This window comes from Asterias amurensis, chromosome 15 (genome assembly GCF_032118995.1).
Source record: "Asterias amurensis chromosome 15, ASM3211899v1".
NCBI lineage: Eukaryota > Metazoa > Echinodermata > Asteroidea > Forcipulatida > Asteriidae > Asterias > Asterias amurensis.
In genome coordinates, this window is record NC_092662.1 from 4,399,297 (window position 1) to 4,421,499 (window position 22,203).

General features: G+C 38.1%; 1 protein-coding gene across 3 annotated transcripts; it reads left to right on the forward strand.

The window, feature by feature from the left end:
* Nucleotides 1-190: 190 nt before the first annotated feature.
* Nucleotides 191-21,602, forward strand: LOC139948471 (coiled-coil alpha-helical rod protein 1-like). Of its 3 annotated transcripts, XM_071946622.1 has the most exons (21): nucleotides 191-260; nucleotides 1,041-1,176; nucleotides 1,934-1,988; nucleotides 2,265-2,537; nucleotides 2,781-2,968; nucleotides 3,758-3,893; nucleotides 4,166-4,273; nucleotides 4,524-4,576; nucleotides 4,860-4,947; nucleotides 5,206-5,316; nucleotides 5,559-5,665; nucleotides 6,130-6,242; nucleotides 6,628-6,748; nucleotides 7,229-7,353; nucleotides 7,789-7,859; nucleotides 8,406-8,523; nucleotides 8,852-8,953; nucleotides 10,606-10,757; nucleotides 11,287-11,440; nucleotides 11,912-12,051; nucleotides 21,510-21,602. In XM_071946622.1, exons 1-20 carry the CDS (start codon nucleotides 197-199, stop codon nucleotides 12,016-12,018), a joined length of 2,382 nt encoding a protein of 793 aa, XP_071802723.1. In that variant the 5' UTR covers nucleotides 191-196; the 3' UTR covers nucleotides 12,019-12,051; nucleotides 21,510-21,602. The 3 variants fall into 3 exon arrangements, with proteins under 3 accessions (XP_071802723.1, XP_071802722.1, XP_071802724.1); XM_071946621.1 differs by lacking the exon at nucleotides 21,510-21,602 and having other exon boundaries at nucleotides 11,912-13,684; XM_071946623.1 differs by lacking the exon at nucleotides 21,510-21,602 and having other exon boundaries at nucleotides 1,937-1,988; nucleotides 11,912-13,684.
* The last annotated feature ends 601 nt before the right edge of the window (nucleotides 21,603-22,203 follow it).

Below are 22,203 nucleotides of genomic sequence, written 5' to 3' on the forward strand. Positions count from 1 at the left end.
ATAACATAAGGTTGATGATGTAATGGTCAGCAGGGGAGTAATGGTCAGTGTACTGGATAGCCTTTTGTCAAGGTCTTCGTGGTATAAACAGCGGAGCGACTGGAACGGGAGACCACGCGCACGAGTCAAGTTGGCGATTTTTTCTTCAGCTAGCCATAGAGGGCGGACTTCACAAAGCCGTGACATGAGAACAATCATGGCGGCGAACTTAAATCCACCATCACATTTTTCACAGCCGGTTGTCGGCAAGAAAGCTAAAGGTTTGTGCCTTTGTTTAAGTTATCGGCAGTTTAATTAATAATATTATAATAATCCGTACAAACTTGTTTGTCAATTAATTGCTCTTTGCATTCCTGGTTAAACGGTGAACGGTCGACATGAACTTCTCCGTCCATAAAAAAAAAAAACTTTTTTTCTGGAAACTCCTGCCACCACTTTTTCACAAATTTTTACAAAAAGGAATATCTCATTTGGGAAGAAATTCCGTTTCCTGCGACAACTTTGTCATTACTTATGAAATAAAATTGTGCCAAACTAACTAACTCTAGTTTAATATCTAAATATAAAATATTCCTTTTTGTAAAATAAAAAGTTAAGTGATTAAAAAGGGGTTGGCAGGATCCAGGATACGGAAATTTTTCCAGAGTGACATGCTATCTATTGCATTGGTGGCGTGTCCCCCAAAACCCCCCCCCCCCCCCCGCCCCAAAAAGAATTGTACCCCCCCCCACAGTACACTATCGCCATCGGGATTGCTACCGCAGCCACCTGCACTGCAGCATATTCCTTTCAAAATATCAAGCATTCACAAATCCACCCCCCCCCCCCCCCGGCCCTCTTAAAAGTCATAGCTTAGACTAGAGAAATGCCCCCCCCCACCCCACGCCCCACATTGAAAAGTCCTAGCTATGCCGCTGAGCTGAAGCGCTTAATGTTGCCCTTTATTAAAACAAAAAAGTCCAAAGCCACACAGTGGAGTTTGCGACATTTGTCAAAAGAATTAGAACTGTATTTAAATTACTTGATTTTTTATCCTCCAGCATCCGATGGATCCCAGCTTCGACCTCCATCTTCCTTTGAGTTCAAGCAGGCGTCGGCAGATCCATGGAAGGCCTTGGCTAAAGCAAAAGGCAAAATCAATGAACTACAAGAAGAAAATAAACAACTGCAGCTGCGGTAAGACAATATTTCGAAGAGCTTGGTGTATTGTATTTGGTAATGTTCAGTCGAACTGTAGTTGAGTGGTCTGCAGCCGATTTCACAAAACGCTAGAATCAATCCTATCTCGAGTTAGGACGAGTAACCCATCCTATCTTGGGATGAGTTCAATGCCCTACGTATTTTGATACGGAACTGAACCCATCCTAAGTCCTAAGATTAATCCTAAGTTAGGAAGAGTTTGGTGAAATCGACGGCTGCTCTATTACGTACAAAATCATACACCCCTTATGCAAATTATAAAAGTCTGTCAAGAAGTTAACCTGAATAAGTTCAAAGTAAAGCTTCATTCACGTAAATTTCACAATACAACTAAATAGCATTTTCAATAAAGTCTCTCCTAGGGTCGAAACATCCGCTTATTTAATATTTTTTGCACAACTTCAACCTTATAGAGAGACTATCAGTGAACAAGTTGTTCTTGTCCAGCAGAGCAAAATGCTGCACGAAGTGTATCAGTTGTTAATGTTACCAAAACATCATCTGCTACACAATATTAGCATTTAGTGTGTGCCAAAAAAAGTGCTGTCCAAATGTTTTGCCTTTTAAAATTGCTTGTTCACATGTTTTTTTATGCCTAAATAAAAAATTTTCTCTCACCATGCAAATTGTCCAGCCCTACTCTGTATTTAAAATGCCAAACACCAATGTCGGCAACATTTCCCCCACCCCTTCGACAAAATTTGTGCACAATGTTTCCAACTATTTTTTGCAGCAGGACAAAACCACGTGAAGACTCCACTGTGGATGCTCATCGTGGACAAGTGCATGTAAGTTTTAGATTGGTTTACCCTTACGGAAGTGCTAATGCTTGTTAAACTTGTGAAATTTTATTTTAAAATATTGTGTCCTCTCAGAAACCTTCATTGCAAATTGAGTGGGCATACAGTAGTTCCAAAGTTTAGGGGCGTTAAAAGAGAAGGTTTTTTTCAGCAGCTGAAAAGTCTCCCATTGATTGCCTTCAAAGCAGAGGTGATATTTTAGGTTTTCCAAAGTTGCAACTAAGAGGTTTTAAATTTGTACATTTGTGGACCAATTTTATTCAGTCCTGCAACGTTCAACCAAGAGTGATTGAAACCGTCTCATCAACCATGTCGCCTCACCACTACCATCACCTGGAGCACACTGCAGACATTCTAAGCAAGCAGGCCACCGAGCTCGCTCAGGTCAAGTCAGAGGTCATGACCTTGAGGTCACAGAGAGAGTCGGAGGTCAGGGAACTTGAGGAGAGACTAAGGAAGGCAGAAGTTAAATACATGACGGAGACTACGTCGTTAGCGATGACCAATAAGTGCCAAGAAGAGGAGCATAGGATGCAGGTAAATGGCGCTCCTTATAAATTCATTCTCTAACCCGCTCGTGTCTTTGGCCGAGACCCTGTATAATTGAATAGTAGAGAAATGTTGTTGTAAATTTCTACTGGAGCATGTCAAGGGCACCAAGGCAATAAACTAGGGGGCATGTAGCTAATCGCCTTGTTGCCTTCAAGAAGTACATGTATCAGGCCTGCCTCTTTTAGTGTAAGATTCCTTTCTTACTCAAGAATATTTTCATTATACCAGATAACTGTGATGAAAACAAAGTACGAAGCAGAGACTGGTGAGAGGCAGGACAAGATTGAGAGACTGGGGGAGGAACTAAGTAGAACACGATCACGGCTTGAGAAGGAGACTAGTCAGCTGAAAGAGCGGTTGCAGACTAGTGAGGATGAGAGAGATCAAATAGCGGCTGATCTCAAGACTAGTAACCTGTAAGTATCACTGAAAAAAAGAGATTACTCAGATCCAAATTTTCTGATCAGTTTAAAGGGAGGGTACACATTTGGTAATTGTCAAAGACCAGTCTTCTCACTTGGAGTATCCCATCATAACCATAAAATAACAAGCCTGTGAAAATTTGGGCTCAATTGGTCATCAAAGTTGCGAGAAAATGATGGAAAAAAAACCCACCCTTGTTGGACGAATTTGTGTGCTTTCAGATAAGAATAAAAGACTTCTAGCTAGAAGTCTGTTATTATTTTAGTGACAAATTACCTCTTTCTCAAAATCTATGCTACTTCAGAGGGAGCCGATTCTCACAATGTTTCATACTATCAACAGCTCTCCAATGCTCATTACCAATAATAATAATAATAAGACTTGTAATGCGCATAAATCCACCCTGCTGGGTGTTCAAGGCGCAGTCAGTTTTTAATTAATATTTGTTTTGAGTAATTACCAAACGTGTACCTTCCCTTTAAGTCTGAGCGCAAAGACCATAGTAAAGCTGTAGTTTTGTCCATGTTTACCCGCCATACCCAGCATACCATCATTGGAAAGAGGAAGATTGGATCTTTTCAATAATGGTAAAATTAAGGTTACTCTTATGCAATCCCTTCACATTGGAAGTGGAAAGATCTGGAATAAAAACCAATCCATTTGCCCAAGGTGGGTTCGCACTGGGTTCCCAGAGGCGAAAGGCAAGGCGAGATACCACTACACCAGCCTGATAGCTCAAATTGGTGCTCACCCTAAAACTTTATGATGTTATGTCCAAACAGGGAGAAGAATTCCACCATTGCATCCTTGCAGATACAGCTGAGTCAACTAAAGACGTACATTGGAGACACTCAGAGCACCAGTCGGACCACCTCAAAATGGCAACTAGAGATTGACAAACAACGCAAGAAGATCAAAGTAAGTAGAATCCAACTTCAAGTTTACTATGGCCAATAAAAAAAACCATGTATAGTAATGGGTACCCTATGAGGAAATTGTAAGAGTTTTACCGGAGCATTTCAAGGGCACCAAGGCAATGACCATGGGGCATGGAGGCAATCACCTTCATTGCCTCCTTGAAGTATCATAGTTTTCTCTCTTTTTCTTGTCTTGCACTTTGATTGTCTGAACATTGTAGTAATAATAAAAGCAATAGTTATTATTATTGTCTGAACGTAATCTCATACCAGGAACTTGAGAGGGATGTTCTGAACCAGAGGTCTGCTGTTCAGCTGCTGAATGTCCGACTTTCTTCAGCCACTGAGATCCTCACCATACAGGAGTCTGAATTATCAAGGGTAAGGAGATCGATGTTTGCTTCGGTGCAACAATGTCTTAACTCTGGCACACAACATGAAATTACTAAGGTTTCCCTTTTAATTTAAAGGCACTAGACACAGTTGATAGTTACTCAAAATATATATAAGCATAGAACTTACTTAGTAAGAGCAACTAAGAGCTGACTTAATCCCGCTCTAGTCAATTTTGTCTTTGTTCAATTCCAATATGATTTATAGCGTTACAAAAGTGACCCTTTCCTTTCTTCAGGTCAAAGGTGAAAGTGTAGACAATGGGAAGAAGCTGCAGATTCTTTTAACAAGGTAAATATACTTGGTTTATATAATCAGATGGTTGCTTATTTGTAATTTTTCCCCACTCAAACGAGGACTCTACCCACTGGAAAATTCAGTTTGTCATCTCCCTTGCATTTTAAATGATAATAAAGCTATTTAAATATTCTGGAATAGTTCTGAGAGGCTAGTAAACTATATTCAAGAATGTATGGAAATAACATTTTATAAAGAATCTTAACATAAAAACCAACTCATCTTTGTGATGTCCATTTTTACTTCCACTCATTGCTTTCCCCCTTTATGGTGACAGGTGGCGAGAGAAAGTATTTGAGCTTTTAGTTCAACTGAAATCCCAAGATATAGTTGAAGAGACCATCACAAGGAATCATAAATGGCAGGTGTGTATTCATACAGTAAAAATTAATTTATAGTCTGGCACGACAGGAATATTGGCAAATAAAACTAGCTTAGTACAACAAAATTCAGCTTACTGGACTAAGGATACCGTCAAAACTGCGAATGTCTACTTAGCAGAACATTTTTCAGCAATACTTTTTGCTTAAGCAGCTCAGGACTTCTCAGCAATCTGACCACTCCCAAAGCCGCCAATTTTGGCCTGACCTTAATCTCCATTTCAATGTTTCTTGACTACTCAGGTTGCTGATTTGGACGAAAATATCGTCAGTCTGCGGAATAAATGCCAGTTGTTGGAACATACCATTGCTGATAGGGATGCACAGCTTCAGCTGGAGAGGGGAGAATTTCAGGTGAGTTAGTTGTTGATAAACTCACATTAATATTTTCACTAAAATATCTTCATTTGTTTTCAAAGAGATGGTATTACCTGCTAACCTGTGAAATACGCTTAATGTAAACGCGGAATTCCCTGCTCCCGTAAGTGCCGATTTTCTGCTGACAGTAAGCAAAGCCATGAAATTGGGCCCTGCTTTTTCAAAATGGAGTAAGTCTCTCGGATATCTCATCTTAGTACATGTTTCTTTTTTTTCAGAGTCTTCAAGAGGAATTGATGTCAGTTCAACAGGTGGCTGAGTTACTTGATTCCAAACTCAATGGATATGAGGAGGCAGTGCCTAGACTAGCATCCCTACTACAAAGGTATAGCAACTCAATATACAGTCATCCCCAGTTTCCCCCCCAAATAAATATAAATATAAATTGAGTAACCACTACACGGTAGTCGACAGTTGTGTGGCTTCTGACTGGCACCTCCGAATTAGATATTGACAAAATAGGGAGACTGCCAACATAGGGCTAGATAGCTCAAATGGTAGAGCATTGACACGGAGGACATTGGTTCAAATCCGTCTCTGGTCAGCCCCCAACACCCAATATCGCATGAAAGCCTGCTATGGTGAAAGAGCATTCTCAGGTAGCTGCACCAACTTGCTGGAACAAGCTCCCTCTTCACATCTGTGACTCATCCTCAATCAGCTCATTCAAGACTCTGTTAAAAAAACATCTTTTCAGACAATGTTTTAGCACTTTGAAACCCTCGTGGAAAACGCTGTATAATTGTTACTATTAATATTTTAATAAATCATATTTTGTCGTTGTAACAGTTTTCAGGTGTACCATAATGGACATGAAGAGAAAATAAACACTGCATCAGCCAAACTTGCCTCCTTCGATCATCGCGTCAGTTTCGCTGTCGGTCGCATCAATATTTTAAAAGGTGAATATCCACACAGAGATGGAGCATTTGAAATTAATACTTCATTTTATATTTTCATTCACCAGATTGTGGTTGTGAAACCAAGGACAAAGGAAAATAGAAGTTGTAATTTTTAGTTTTTGTTTTTGTTTTGCTGGTTGGTTGTTTGTCTATCTGTCTGTCTTTCTGCCGTGCTGGGCTGTCTGTTAAATTTGTATTCCTTTGTTGTTGATGTCTATTTCTAAAAACACAGAGAAAGAGCATTTTAGTGAAATAATACTTCATTTAATTTTCATTTATTAATTCTGGTTGTGAAACCAAGGACTCTCAGAAAAGGGAAAATGTTGTCACTTTTCGCTGCCACTTCTCGAAGTTTAATATCAGATATTCAATGTCAATGTTTTAGGGTTACTTGCTAGAAAAGATGCAATAAGGCGACTTGGAGAGGAGGACAAGTTAGTAAATCAGCCAGAGCAGACTGTTGGAAATAAGATTGATGAGGGAGATAAAGACAGTGAGAGCAATCGGTATGTATCTAGACAAATCTGAGATACAAATGAAAAGTGTTTCGAAATTAACTAAAATGAAAGATAAGTATCTGAATCTGAATATGAATTATAGAGTTGGCAAAGCTTCCCAATGGACACTTCTCACCAACTTTATCTTGTTGCAAAGAAGACAAATGAAGAAATTTCAGTTTTAAACATGGGAGGAAAACCCTTGTAGGGAAAACCAATGCAGTCGGGTGGGAAGAACTGAAAAACCCAATCCACATGCAATTCTCCTGTCTGGGAATCGAACCAGGGTCCACAGAGGTGAAAGGCAGGGACAGAAACCACTGAGCCAACCTGACTGCCCATTAGCATTCCAAACTTTGCGTTGTAGACCTGAGTTAGGTTTGCAGTGTTATGTACAGTTCATGAACTGATATCTATGAGTTATGGTGAATCTGTAAAGGACAGGTGGTGTAACAACTCAATATTCAATCTTTTCTCCTCGTTTACCAGGTTGACGTACCAGGAGCTTGCCATGGAGTTACAGCGAGTAACACACGAGCGTGACGCCCTAGCCACCCGAATTAAACAAGACACAGAGACCATGCAGCAGCAGTATGACACCATCAAGTCCAAATGTAAAAACCAGTTTGTTGTGTGATTGACTCAAGACTCGTACTCGAGTCACATTTTTGGATAACTGAGACTAAAACCCTGTTCATACTTTCTGCGAATGGCATGCGTAGGCGTCACAAATCCGCAACAAATAACTCGGAAGAGTTGAACTGTGCTCAACATCTGCGAAAATGGAGCTGGGACAACAAAAATTGTATCGCATTTGCAATTACAGGAAATATGAACCGGGCTATAGACTCTTATTAAGATGTAAATCACTTGGACTCGGACTCAGACTCAGCCAAATGGACTATTTAAATAACATAAATATGAAATTGCAAATAACAGGCTCTTGCAGCACTAAGCCAATGATACTGCACACAGACTAGTTTTTAGATTAAACGAGTAATCATTTGGAATTGAGTAAATTATTGTTGTTTTATTTCCATATTTCACAGTTGAATCCAGACAAGAGCAAGATGCCTCAATGATTCAGGAGTTACAACTTCAGGTTCAACAACAATCAAAGGTAAGTCTGTTTACTATTAACCCTCCTACTGAGTGACCTTTTAATATTAGTTACTGTGGTTTTGACTTTTAGATGATAGATAAGCTATGCAAGCCTGCAATATGATATCATGTGGTGAGTGTATCTTCACATAGTACACAGTCAACCCTCCTACTGTCTGACCATTTGATAGCATCCAGTGTGGCTTGAAATAATAAATAAACTATGCCAGCCCGCAATATGCTATCACATGGTGATTGCATCTTCACAGAGTACACAGTCAACCCTCCTACTGTCTGACCATTCAATAACATGGTTTTGAATGATACATTAACTGTGCCTGCCTGCAACTGTGTGGTGAATGCATACTACACGGTACACATTTTTACTCGTATGCACAATTGCACCCACATACACAACTTCTGCAGTGGAATGGTTTCAATTAGTTTGCAACCCTCTTGAAAATATTACCAAAATTAAAAAGGTGATTGCTATAATTGGTTTTCTGTTGTATAACATCATCAAATGTTGTCATGTGTGAACTACTTGCATGTTTTTTGTTTTAAGAGTTTGGAGAGCATATCCACTAAACTGGACAGAGCTGAAACAGAGTGCCAAGAATCAACTAAGTCAGCGAGTAAATTAAAGATGGAGCTGGCTAAACTACAACTGACCACTGATAGAGGTATGACAAGGTTACATGTGAATGAATTTAGGCCACTGGCAGAAAAATGAGTTCCCCTGTCACACTGTGCATTTCTCAGTGCTAGTACCATTTCAAGGCGCTAAAATGAAGTGAGTAAATTGAAGACTAATTTTTATATAAAATTTTAAAGAAGGAAAAGGTACTGCTGTCCAACAGTGGTTTTCATAGCATTCAGCATAGCATGCGCATTCTATAAATAACTGCTATCTCAAATCCAAGTTTTGATCCATAAGAATGACCAAGTCACAAGAATTTGAACTGTCTTGTAGTGTTAATATTCCATTTAACAAATTTGAAATCCCAACAGCGTCTGCTGAGAAGATGGCTGCTAGGGAGTCACAACTGACAGATCAGCTGTTGGAGATGGAGCACAAAGTCAACAATGCAAGACGGGAACAAGCCAAAGCAGGTACGTTAACGCTTAAGCCCGGAACATACTTCCTGCGAATGCAGAGAAGTTCTGCAGTTTAGTGTTTTTCAGTTGTGTTGAAATGTTGACTTAGAAGTTTTTATGTTTTATAGTTGTGTTAAAATGTTGACTTTGAGTCTGTATCAACTTTTACTTCTATAGACAATTATTTTAGATAAACTCTCTCTGAATAGTGTTTGTTTAACCCTGTCAGCCACAATGGTTGCTTTAGTCGACCATGTACCATTTCCCATAACCTTGCTAGAGCCCCAATGGCGACTTTAAACGCCCAAGATAACACAAAAAAAACGGATCAAGGACATTTGTTAAAAAGCTGTAGTTTTGTCCATGTTCTATACCCACTCTTGCCATCATTGGAAAGAAAAAGATCAGATATTGCGAAAGACTGTAAAATAAAACGGGGTTTGTTTCCTACGCAATCACTTCAAATTGGAGTGGAAAGTTCCAAAATGCCAAACACCTTCAGAGTGTCATAAGATTGTATGCGAAAAAAAGTGTGTGGGTTTACATCACAAAGATTCAAGGTTATTGACATTTATTGCGTGATTTAAATCATGTTTGTAAATACATGAAATGAAATTCAATATTTAATACAATTTGTATTACTGCTAATAATTTAAATAAAAGGTTTTTAAAATCCAACTTCAAACACATTTATGTTGTGTGAGAATGTGTACTTCACGCTTGATTGGTCAAATAATGTGGGCTTGCCTTCCAGTGGTTGTTTATGAAAGGGTTAAACAATATAGTTAATAGTTTGTTTTCATTTTGATTTTGTATAAACAATCTCTGGGCATAACTTAATAGAGCTGCTGAAGCACAAAAAGTAGCTAAGCACAACAAAACTATGCTAATCAGAATAAGTTATTCAACCAAACTACCATGTCACAAAAACAACTTGTGCCTGGTACCTTGAGGTAGAAGCTTTGTGGTCTTGACGATTTTCTACCCAAAATCAAGCCCAGAATAGTGCTTAGCAGTCTGCTTAGCAAAACAAAATGCAGTACGAGTTCTGTGTACAAAAATCCACAGGCAAATCTCTCGGGTGGGATTCCAACTCACCACCTTTGCATTGCTAGAGCAGATGTCTTACCACTACCCCACAGAGCTATCCTAATGGCTCGAGGCAGTTCAAATCCTATGTGTTAGCTGCAGGTATCGCAATAATTTAAAGCCATTATACACTTTCGGTAAACAGTATTGTCCAAGTCCCACACTTAGTGTATCACAACTTATATATATAAAATAACAAACCTGTGAAAATTTAGGCTCAATCGGTCATCGGAGTCGGGAGAAAATAACGGGAAAACCCACTCTTGTTTCCGCACGTTTCGCCATGTCATGACATGTGTTTAAAATAAATCCGTAATTCTCGCTATCGAGAATTGATATTGTTTTAATGTTTTCTCAAAAAGTAAAGCATTTCATGGAATAATCCTTCGAGAGAAGTCCTTCACCATTTAATACCTTCTGTAAACCCTGTAAATTATTTGTAAATCTGTGAACCTTTTTTTTTTTCTGTACCGAAAGTGTATAATGGCTTTAATAGATGATTAGTTTTGCACTGGGTCTAAAGAATATAACTTGCTTATAATTTTGTTCTTTTCCTCCTTGCGTTCATCTTTCTTTAGTTGTTTCCCTGAGACATCTTGAGAGGCAGGTTGTGCGGGAGAGGGAGAGATCAGCCGAGATCTTGAAAACTCAAGAAGAGGAACTTCGATTGGAGATAGAGAGGTTAAGATCTCAGCTCAGAGGGGCAGAGAAAGACCGAAATCTACTCATGGTAGAGAAAACACTATTTTACTTATTATCATATTTTTTTAAAGTTTTCTCTCAGATATTAATTTTTAGTTTTCAAGTGAAAAAATCTTAGGGGAAACTGACCAGGTAATCTTGAAGTTACTTTAGGTTAACACAAAGCCCTTACGATTAGAGCGGGATTTGATGGAGAGCAGCTGATAGTATAAAATATTGCTAGAAATGACTCCCTCTGGTCACAGTTTAAAAAGAAAAAGAGGTAATTTCTTACTAAAATATTTGAATCTAAGAAAGACTTCATTTCTGAGGCCTTCCTCATGTATCTGAAAGCACACAAATTTGTGCACTTGTAACTTTGATGACCAATTGAGCCAAATTGTCACAGATTTATTATTTTATACATATGTTGGGATAAACCAAGTGAGAATACTGCACTTTGAGCATTACCATTTGTTTCCTGTACCATTTAAATGAAAACAGTGGACAAACTTGTTTTGTCAGTTTTATCAATACAACTTTCGGGAATACTCATGCAATGTTTCTCTTCACTACAGGCAACACTTAAACAGGAAGGCCTGATTGGACAGTTTAAAACACAGAGGGCAGTATCTCGAAGAGTGGACGGTGATGACGAGAATTCAGAACCAACGGAGACCATTCGAGATTCAGCAAGAACGAGTCTGGCAGAACAGCCAACTAAACGGAAAGGTATTTCAGTTTCCTTGAGGACTGTGAAGTTCAATTAGTTACAAAAAGAGACTTCAAGAAAAAGCAGAGTATTTATAAAATAGTGTTTATTCGAAAGCTCACATATAAAACACTTGATGGACATGTGTATAGTGGGCATACCTGCCTATTTTGATGCTTCTGGCGCATGAACAAAAGCTACACAGTCACTAGAAGTGTTTTTCCATTCCTTAAATCGTCTCAGAACTCCCTCGGGAAAATTCAACCTGAGAAGCACTTTAAGGTTAAGTATCATGCTCAAGAACTCAGTGTCTTTAACTAGGCATTTGATGTCACTTGCACCTCCCCATGGCTTGGTATGCTGAAAAATAATGACTAACATTAAACATGTCTGAGACTGAGCAAAGACTAATTTGTTGGGATCAAGGTCAAAGCCAATACCAAGTCAGCAGGAAAATAATTACTTGTTCATATTTATTCTTCTCCTGACAGCGCCTTTAAGTGCAATATTATCAGATCTTCAATCCCTTACTGCTGAAGTACTTAAGGATGACGAAGGTGGCAGTAACCATAGCGACGAGAACTCGGACAAAGGATAGACTTGCCCCAAACCAAAGCCTTGTACCCTGTTGGTAAGTGTGTCCTAACTCCTGCATGAATCACGACTAGTTTACATAAACTGGCTTAAAGTTAGTAACTTTAATATCTAGTTATTAAACTGGTTAATAATTTTGTTATTTAGCTAAGCATGAGGCTCTTCCCATTTAAATCAGATTTCTAGGTTTCGGTTAGAGTTTGTTTGACCTTTGGTGAAGCAGCAAGATTGTTCTAAAGCCTTGTTCGCATTGGATCTTTTTTATCTTTGCTAACTTGACCATTTAAAGTTCAGTGTGAACAGCCCAGAATATTTTACCCAGGTAACTTTACCGTGTCAAATTGGTCTTGGGAGCTTGTAACATTCCACACTCATGGCAAGTGACAGAACATTTGTTATTATTTTTTTGTTTTGCCTGAGCTCCCTGAGGATTGTAAATTTACTCAAAATGAATGAAAACATTGAACAAAACTGAACAAAATAAGAAGGTCAAGGTTATTCATATTATAAAACATCAGCCATCATAGGGTTCCAACATTCCTTGCATCATTAAAGTGGTGTCTTGTTTTAAAAATCTTTGTGTAGTGGACGCCGTCTCCTTCAGCAATAAGTGTCACTTACACACCCTGATATTTGTGGTACCCACCCAGTTTCACCTGCCTAAAAGCTTGCGTAGCGCCCTCGTGTGTTTATATTTAGCCAATCAGTTTGTTTCACAACTGTCTGTGTTAGTTTCGCCAGGTTACCTCTGGTCTTGGTTAAATGTCAATCCAATGCAGACGTGGCTAAGCTTGGTAATCACTAAAAAAATAATGGCATAACAAACTTTTGGTTAGAAGCCTTCTGCTGAGAAGCTTTCGATAGTTTAAAACATTTCGAGAAACATTTCATTTAAAAGTAGGCCTAATGTGGTTATGTTAAAAGATAAGGGATTAAAAGGTTAGCGACGAGTTCTTACATGGCCGTTTAATACCGGAAGGGTCGAATTGCCGTGTGATAAAGTTCGGCTCAGGCCTTTAGCGCGTGGCAACGATCCTGCAAGGTTTTAAGTGGACTCTTTTACTCCCATTCATAAATGCCCTTTTGTTAAAAAACTTTAAAAAATTACAGTTAAAGACACTTTGACAGTTGAAAAATCGAGGTTTGAAATATTTGTTTCAAAAACTTTGTGATGAGTCTGTTGCGCACGGGTTGTGTGTACGCGCGGGGGCTTAGAAATAGATTACGCGAGGCTAAGAAATAGATGACACGCTGTTACTAATAGCTATGAATTGCGTTCCGCATGATAATCTTGCGGGCCTGCATTCGGAAGCCAGCCGGTTATAAACACTGGTCATTATCAATCGTTTAAACACCCCCACGTGATGCGCTCTCCACCAATAGGAGTAGAGAAACTGTCTGGGGTATTTATGAATATCAGTTTTAACACCCCAACATTTAAAATCTGAGAAGCGTTACTGCAGTAACGCTTCTCAGATGTTGTATTACTATCTTCAGAGGGATTATTCTTCCTGTGTGGACATACTTGCTACGGATTTTTTTTGAAATTTCTAAAAAATGGGACCGTCTTTAGAAATTATATTTATCACCTATTAGTGTTATTGTATACAAAGCTACACAAAGCTACAGTTTTATATAATTAAAACAGCTCCAAAGAATAGGAGAGCAAAAAGTAGACATCAACTCACTGGGTTGAAAAACATTCTTGTGTTTGTGTGGATACTTTCTCTGTTGTACTTTTGTAGGCTTTTGATTTTTTTTTTTTTTTTTTTTTAGCTGTTTCGTAGCGAAGCGCAGCGAAACAGCTCTTTTTTTTGTTAAAGTTTTTTTTATTATTATTAGCTGTTTCGTAGCGAAGCGCAGCGAAACAGCTCTTGTTTTTGTTAAAGTTTTTTTTATTATTATTATTATTTTTTTTTTTATTTGTCATCTTCAGAAAAATTTCATATAAGTGCTGATTTGCAATGTTCCCAAAGAGCAATTGCAATGAAATTTTCAGGGATGAAAAGTATTGGTGCAATGATCATTGCGAAACAAGGATGTCATTATGACATAATCAGAAGTCACGTGACGTCATCTTAAAGGTGTTGTATTTTAAATGTTTGAAAATTTATAACAAATCAGCCACAAGAGACCGTAGGTTTCTGTTTGCGGGATTGGGGAGGAATAAATAAGGTCTTCATTTTGTTTCGTGTGCGTGACCTCACATGACCTCTATTTCCGGTCGAAACCGGAAGTGGCCCTCTAATTCAAAATTGGAAAAAGATATGAAGTTGCTTTTAACGATGTTAGTGTGTGGCAAGGGTGGGCAGTTCAAAAAAAATACCAATGACGTCACAAAATGCAACGGCGCCCTCTAGCGGCAGGTTGAAAACTCGTCAAAATGGACTTTTTGAAGATGTGTGTGGTGAAGTTTTTTGTAATCACTTCAAATTTTACACACATGTTAACTGTCAGGCAGCCATCATATGTGTGAAGTTTCAGATCAATGACGTCATTGGGGGTCACGTGACGCGGCCTTAAAGGTGCACTTTTTGAACTAATATAACTCTCTAAGTAATTATGCGATTATGTTGAAACTTGGTAGGTTGTTAGATATTGGCAAGCTCTCGTGAATTGTGAAATGACGTCATAGTGACGTCATCACACGATATTTTATGATTTTTTCAATTTTTGCACCTTTAACGAATAAATTGCTATCCGAACATGGTATAACCCAAATTTGTTTTTTTTAATAGCCTGGATTAGTCATAACTGCTTTAAAAAAAGAATAAATTTCAAATTCAGTTGACAAAATTTAAATTGTTATTAACGAAACAGCTCTGCATTTGTGCACAAATGCAATCATGTCTAGTTATTATTATTATTATTATTATTTTTTTTATTTGTCATCTTCAGAAAAATTTCATATAAGTGCTGATTTGCAATGTTCCCAAAGAGCAATTGCAATGAAATTTTCAGGGATGAAAGGTATTGGTGCAATGATCATTGCGAAACAAGGATGTCATTATGACATAATCAGAAGTCACGTGACGTCATCTTAAAGGTGTTGTATTTTAAATGTTTGAAAATTTATAACAAATCAGCCACAAGAGACCGTAGGTTTCTGTTTGCGGGATTGGGGAGGGATAAATAAGGTCTTCATTTTGTTTCGTGTGCGTGACCTCACATGACCTCTACTTCCGGTCGAAACCGGAAGTGGCCCTCTAATTCAAAATTGGAAAAAGATATGAAGTTGCTTTTAACGATGTTAGTGTGTGGCAAGGGTGGGCAGTTCAAAAAAAATACCAATGACGTCACAAAATGCAACGGCGCCCTCTAGCGGCAGGTTGAAAACTCGTCAAAATGGACTTTTTGAAGATGTGTGTGGTGAAGTTTTTTGTAATCACTTCAAATTTTACACACACGTTAACTGTCAGGCAGCCATCATATGTGTGAAGTTTCAGATCAATGACGTCATATGGGGTCACGTGACGCGGCCTTAAAGGTGCACTTTTTGAACTAATATAACTCTCTAAGTAATTATGCGATTATGTTGAAACTTGGTAGGGTGTTAGATATTGGCAAGCTCTCGTGAATTGTGAAATGACGTCATAGTGACGTCATCACACGATATTTTATGATTTTTTCAATTTTTGCACCTTTAACGAATAAATTGCTATCCGAACATGGTATAATCCAAATTTTTTTTTTTTTTAATAGCCTGGATTAGTCATAACTGCTTTAAAAAAAGAATAAATTTCAAATTCAGTTGACAAAATTTAACCTGTTATTAACGAAACAGCTCTGCATTTGTGCACAAATGCAATCATGTCTAGTTTTTTTTTTTTTTTATAAATAAAAGTGCCCCTTTACCAGAGGAAAATTGCTTTAGGGCTTAGCCCCTGCAAGAATGAAAATAATAATAATATAATAATATCAAAGTCTAATATAGCGCACGTATCTACCAGACAAAGTACTCAAGGTGCTGAGTATAAACAAACTTTCAGAAAGATAGGTTATTGCAGTGATGAATTCTGAGAGCAATTAGTTAGCACCTTATAAGGGTTTACAAGGTGCTACGGCGCATTAAGCAGCCACAGCCAGGAACACCGGGGGGAACCCCTTCTCTTTTCGATAAATGCACTGGGTTCCTTTACATGCGTTACACAACACATGGGACCAACGTCTTTACGTCCCATCCGGAGGACGAAGCAATGGTAAAGTGTCTTGCTTAAGGACACAAGTGTCACGGTTAAGGATTCAAACCCACACTCTGCTGATCAGAAACACCAGAGTTTGAATTCGGTGATCTTAACCACTCGGCCATGACATTTCTTCAAGCTTTCCCAAAAGCCATGATTTGAGACACTGTTAGAAATATTTCTTGTGTTTGTTAGAGTTGTCTATCAATTGGCGGAGTGAAGATGTCTTGGGTTTGTTATACAACCAATGGCGAAGTCGCTACAGTATTAAACAGTAACTCCAAAACATAAATAGAAAACTTTGATTTACAGGGGTTTGTTTGTTTATAAGCAGAAGCGAGAAGCATAAAAAGCCGGAATCTGAGAAATTGTTAAGGATAATAACACAACAAGGCTAGAAAAAGCTTATTTCCATAGTGTCCGTCAATAAAAAACTTATACATACATTAACAAACAAAGAACTAAAGCATACAAAACAATAAGGAAATGGGGTAAAAAAAAAAACAAGTATACAAATTTGAGTAGAATACTGCACATAAAATAAAACAAATGGAAACAAGCAACCAAGACAACCAACAACAAGTAAAAAAAAACCCATGGGATTGTACTTTTGTGACCTTTTGATTTTTGTAAAGGCGCCAAGTATCTGTCCCATGCGCAGGCACCATGCATACTGAGAGTTTAAGACCAGTGTGAGCTCCGGTACAACTTTCACAGCAGCTTTTATAGGGTTCTATTTTTAAATCTGCACGCCTGATTAGCTTTTTGCTGTTCGGAACCAATCCCCAACAGGCAAAGGTTTTGACGTATCACTTTTCCTTTTACCCTTTTGTTGCATCACTGCCTATGGCATACCAATTGTGCCTGAGAACTACTGGCATTCAAAAGAGTGTATAAAAAGTGATATTGCAACACAACAGAACTTTTGGCCAGGTAACAAAAATAACATGTTGCTCGTCCCAGCCAGCTCAGATTTCAGACGCAGGATCGATTCTTATGTTTTGTGTTATTTAAAATAAAACCAACAGCAACAAAACACAACACCAAAAAGAGAGCCCTCAAAATAACAAAAAATCAACAAAAATCAGAGCTCTAACTTTCATATCTATTTTCAAGTTTAAGTATTCTGAATTTTTCCTGAGCATACTCGATAGAAAGCTGGACTCTGCTGCTGCATCTCCAGAAGGCGATTAGAGCGAACTGATCGAAACGTCGAGTTGAAATCAACGGTCCTTTTCAGAACAACCCAAACTCATTTAGAGATTTGTATTACATGGTGTAACCGCAAACGTTACTATATCGTATTTCCACCATGCAAAGTTTCAAATCCTACTTTTTTTTATTTATAGTGTCCTCTTGTGGTGCAATGACATTGACATGTTTAGTAAGCGGTCAATTTAAGTATCATGTGTGCTTTATGCATGGTCGGTTTCGGGCAATGGCCAGTGATCAACCATGCATGGCAATTGAACCCTAACAGTTATTGGTTGTATATTTTTTTTTTTTTTTATATATTTTGTTTTATGGAAGTCGCCTGACACACAAGGCCTGAAGGCCACTTCAAGGTGTGGGCTACAATTATTTTTGTCCAGAGGCCGTTGCCACCTACTCCTTGGGCTGAAACAGGGTTACCCCTTTCACAGTCCATACGAATGAAGGCTTGCGTATCATCAATTCGGAGCCTGGCCGGTAGAGCAGAAAGTACTACCTCCCCAATTTTATGTAGCAATTTTATGTAAAAAATCTACAAAATCAACAAAAATCAGAGCTCTAACTTTCATACCTATTTTCAAGTGTAAGTATTCTGAATTTTTTCCTGAGCATAAATATTGTGACCACTAAAAGTAAAACGCACCTCCATGTTGTTGGAGAATCTGTTTTTTTCTTCTACAGGTTGATGTAAAAGTTTTTTACAAATAATGCCTGAGGAATAAAAAGGTCGGGGAGTTTTCAGGTCTGGCACATATGTTTAAAAATTTTATTCGCTTTTTTTACCAGTGGTTTTCAGTGTGATTATTTTTCATATCTTTTCTATCTTTTTATGCCAATTATTATTGTAGAATCATCAATCTGGCCTTATCGTTTACGTCATGGGTCCCAAAAGTTGGCGGGAATATTTATTGTGGGGAAAACGAAGAAATACCTAAATGTTGAAAACCTTTTATTTAAACACTCCAAACGGTGACCATGTACTACAATATAATACCACTTTACTTATTATGTCGAAATAACAAGTCTGCAAAGTTTATAGCATTTTGACCTGAAAAACAGAAATGTTTTGTTAAAAAAAAAAGCAAAAACTAAAAAAACGCCATTTAATCTTGAGCTTTTGACTTGACTGTTTTCGTCATCATGATGAAATAGAAATTTCAGGAGTTTGCGGTTGATGCAGTCATGTGAATTGGGTCAAGACTTGTATTAAAGAGAAAATTGTTTTAGTCTGTTTCTACATAAAGCCCACATCTGAAAAAATTTGTTTGCAATGCCTTGGTATCATAAAATATAATTGTTGCCCTGCTACGATCCAAGTTTGAGAAAATAGCAACGTATTGCAGAAGTAACTTGACTGTATGACCACCTTGACAACTAGCCGGGGTTTGATTTCACTAAGAGTTAGGACTAGTCTTAACTTAGGACTAGTCCTAAGACATAAACAACGTATGGCTAGTCCTAAGTTAGGACGAATAACTGGTCCTAACTTGAGATAAGACTAGTCTTAACTCTCTGAAATCCATCAGGTCCCTTTGTACCTCCCAGTTACCTGCGTTTCTCCCTCAGTGTTATTGTGATTTTTTAAGTATAGGCCTACGTGTGTCGAAACAAAACAAACTTGTAGGTGTGGTGTGTTGTTTGTATTTAAATTTTGTTTGTTGACTCATATTTATATATTTTAGTTATAAAAAAAACTGTTAGATATTTGCTATATACTTTTTAATGTGTCTTTTCTTCCTATGGTAAAATGTTTTAGAACTAAATGCATTTATATTAAGTTTTCAAAATTTGTATAAAAAAAAAAAGTATGCAAACAATCGTATTATGTTGTTGTTCAGAAAAAATTAGTTATACTAAATGGGCACTTGCTTTTTTTTTTAATCTGTGAAGGTTTCGGGCCCTTTAACCATTTATACATGTAGTCACAACACGCCCATGGACAGAAACCAGAGGACAAGCCGTAGTTTTGAAAAGGGGATAGTCCCAACACGCCCATGGACAGAAACCAGAGGCCAAACCGTAGTTTTGAAAAGGGAATAGTCCCAACACGCCCATAGACAGAAACCAGAGGCCAAACCGTAGTTATGAAAAGTGGATCATGTATCAGATCAGCTGGCTGAGTGATCGGGGACCGTAAACCATCATGACCGGTCATTCAGGACGGCAGGCTTATCAGAAAAGGGTTGATCTTGAAGGAACCGAATCATGTGCATCGGCACGTAGCCCGTACATTTGTACAGAACAAATATAAGGAATGACCCGCAGCCAGTTTCACGAAACGCTAGGATTAATCCTATCTCGAGTTAGGGCGAGTTGAGTTAGGACGAGTTAAGTTAGGACGAGTAACTCGTCCTAACTCGTCCTGACTTAGGATGGGTTCAATGCGTCCGAACGTCTATGGTTACGAAGTTTAACTCGTCATAAGTCCTGCGATTAAGTTTTGGAAGAGTTTGGTAAAATCGATGGCTGATACACGAACAAGAAGACTTAATATATTTTAGTTCGAAGTGATTCTATGAAACTGAGTCAAGTTGAAACCTACGGTTCTTTTCAGAACCGCCCAACATTACATGGTGTTACAGCAAACGTAATACTGTATCGAAATAATTATACAAATGAAAATTTTGTGATTTGTCTTTTTCTCATGCAGTTTGATGAAATAGATTTCCATACTATACGTCATTTTCAAAGTCATTGGTTTCTTTTATCAAACTTTAAGAAAACCCATTTTTAAAATCTCCTTCAAATTAATGATTTGCTTCTATGCCGTTTTTAGGTTTGTACCTGTTTCCCTGTGTATAATATTTGAGCTTTCTAATTTTGTGAGGTAACACCAGTGCCATGGGGACCATTTGTTGTACCCCGTGCTTTAACAATGTTCGTAATCCTCCTCAAGGTGCCCTTGAACACAATTTCAGTTCAACAAATCAGTAAACTATATCAAATCACTCGAGCGGCTAGCCCCTCTTGTGATATTGATAATGGATTTTTGGGCGTATCCAGGTCACATTCGCCAGTTTCAAGAATAACTTTTGTTGAGCTTAACAATACTCATTCACTGGGTGTCTTGTTTGTTTCCCCCCTTTTTAAATCCGGGCAAAATAAACATAATACCGGATTCAGAAGTTTTAAATGTTTGCAAATTTTGGGGGTAGGTATTTATCGTTGGTAGATATGTAAAAACATGAAAGGCAGTTTGGGTAAACAAAATCTGTGTGGAACTGATATGTTTTTCCCACGCTATTCTTGCTGTAATGGCTGAATTGTAATCCCCCTAAGTGCTCCTTTGCTCTTGTGCCCCGTCTTGCTTTCATCACACCTTTCCCGCTACCACTTTTTTGCTTATCCTCTTTTTTTTCTTTCCAAGCAGATTTATTCAAAAACTTGAAAAGTATTGCCGAGTAGAAACAGGTTACCAGCCAAACTTGCATTAAGTTTGCATTAGTGTGGTTGGTGCCCCACTTAGTTTTGATTAGCAAAGACATTTGCCAAGCAGTATTTTCTGCTTAACAGCCTTATGAAAATTCTACCCTGATTGCTTGACCTTAAGTAAACTTAATCCATTGTATCCATCTGCTTCACAATTTCATGGCCATTGCTTTCTGTGGAATTCTGCACTTTGCAGTGTACCAAGCTCAAAATAATGCTCAAGAAAAACCATGAAATTGGACCCATTCCCCAATGTTATTAAAAAGCTTGTATGCGCAAAAGCTCGCTAAGCATCGCTCAGTAGAAATAGTTTGTCAGCCAAAGTTACATGAAGTTTGCATTGTTGTGGCTTTTGCCAACTCATTGTTTGCTCATTGAACAAGCATGTGAGACTTCCTCTTTTCAGCTGATTTCCTCCTTTTTTGGTTTTGGTTTTCCTCTTTTTTTACACTTTACTTTCTGTGTTAAAAAGTATAGGACCATAATCTTTTCCTTTTTTTTCTTGCCCGGTTTTCTCTTTTCCTGTTTTATATGGATAGTTACTCACATGCCTGTTAAAAGAAGTTTGTCAAGCACTGTTGTCTTATGAAAATGTGCCCTGTTCTTGTTCTATGGTATATCGTGCACCTTTTGACACCATTCCTTTCTCTTTCTCGCTTTGCACTTATAGTTCTAGGACCAGAAAAACCTCCTCTTTAGCGTCTGCCGCCTCTGATGTAATCACAAAAGTAGGTCATTTTTCTTTTCACCAATTTCTACCAGCAATTATCTTTCCATTTGTATGCCTAAATATTTTGCCAATATCTTTGTTCGGGGTGCCAGTCAGAAGCCATACAACCGTTAGCTGCCGTGTAGCAGGGTTCACACCCAAGTTTACGGTACAACCCTGGAAGCGGCAGCCAGGGGATCACCTAAAGGGGGTGCGACTTTTAATTTCGGATATTAAATAATAAACCACAGGGGAAACTGACCGAGGGGTTAGTAAGTTGTATTAGGGATCCCGCCAACGTATGGGTTATTTATCAGCATCCCGCTTTAGTCAGAGTAATCTTTTCTTTGTTCAACATAAACTAAATCAAAACTTACCCAGTCAGATTCCCTTGTGGTTTATTATTTTATACGTAATGAAGCATTAATAGTATGCACGAAAACAATAAAACATTAATTCAATTCAATTCACGTTTATTTCCATACTGTCAAAACCTAACTCGGCATTACAGAATGAGATAGCGGACAGAGTAGTTATGGGTTTTTAACAGTACGGAGGGCGATTTGATAAGCAGAGGCTTGTAGTAATCAGCCTGTAGACAGACAAGATAAACGGACAAACAGAGGACGTACGAATAGGAACAAAATAACTTACA

What these genes read in the sequence shown, in the direction of transcription:
- LOC139948471 (XM_071946622.1), top strand. Translation starts at nt 197, where the DNA reads ATGGCGGCGAACTTAAATCCACCATCACATTTTTCACAGCCGGTTGTC. An exon ending in AGGAGTCTGAATTATCAAGG is followed by an intron (nt 4,274 to 4,523) that starts GTAAGGAGATCG and finishes TCCTTTCTTCAG; the next exon opens with GTCAAAGGTGAAAGTGTAGA. An exon ending in ACAGCCAACTAAACGGAAAG is followed by an intron (nt 11,441 to 11,911) that starts GTATTTCAGTTT and finishes TTCTCCTGACAG; the next exon opens with CGCCTTTAAGTGCAATATTA.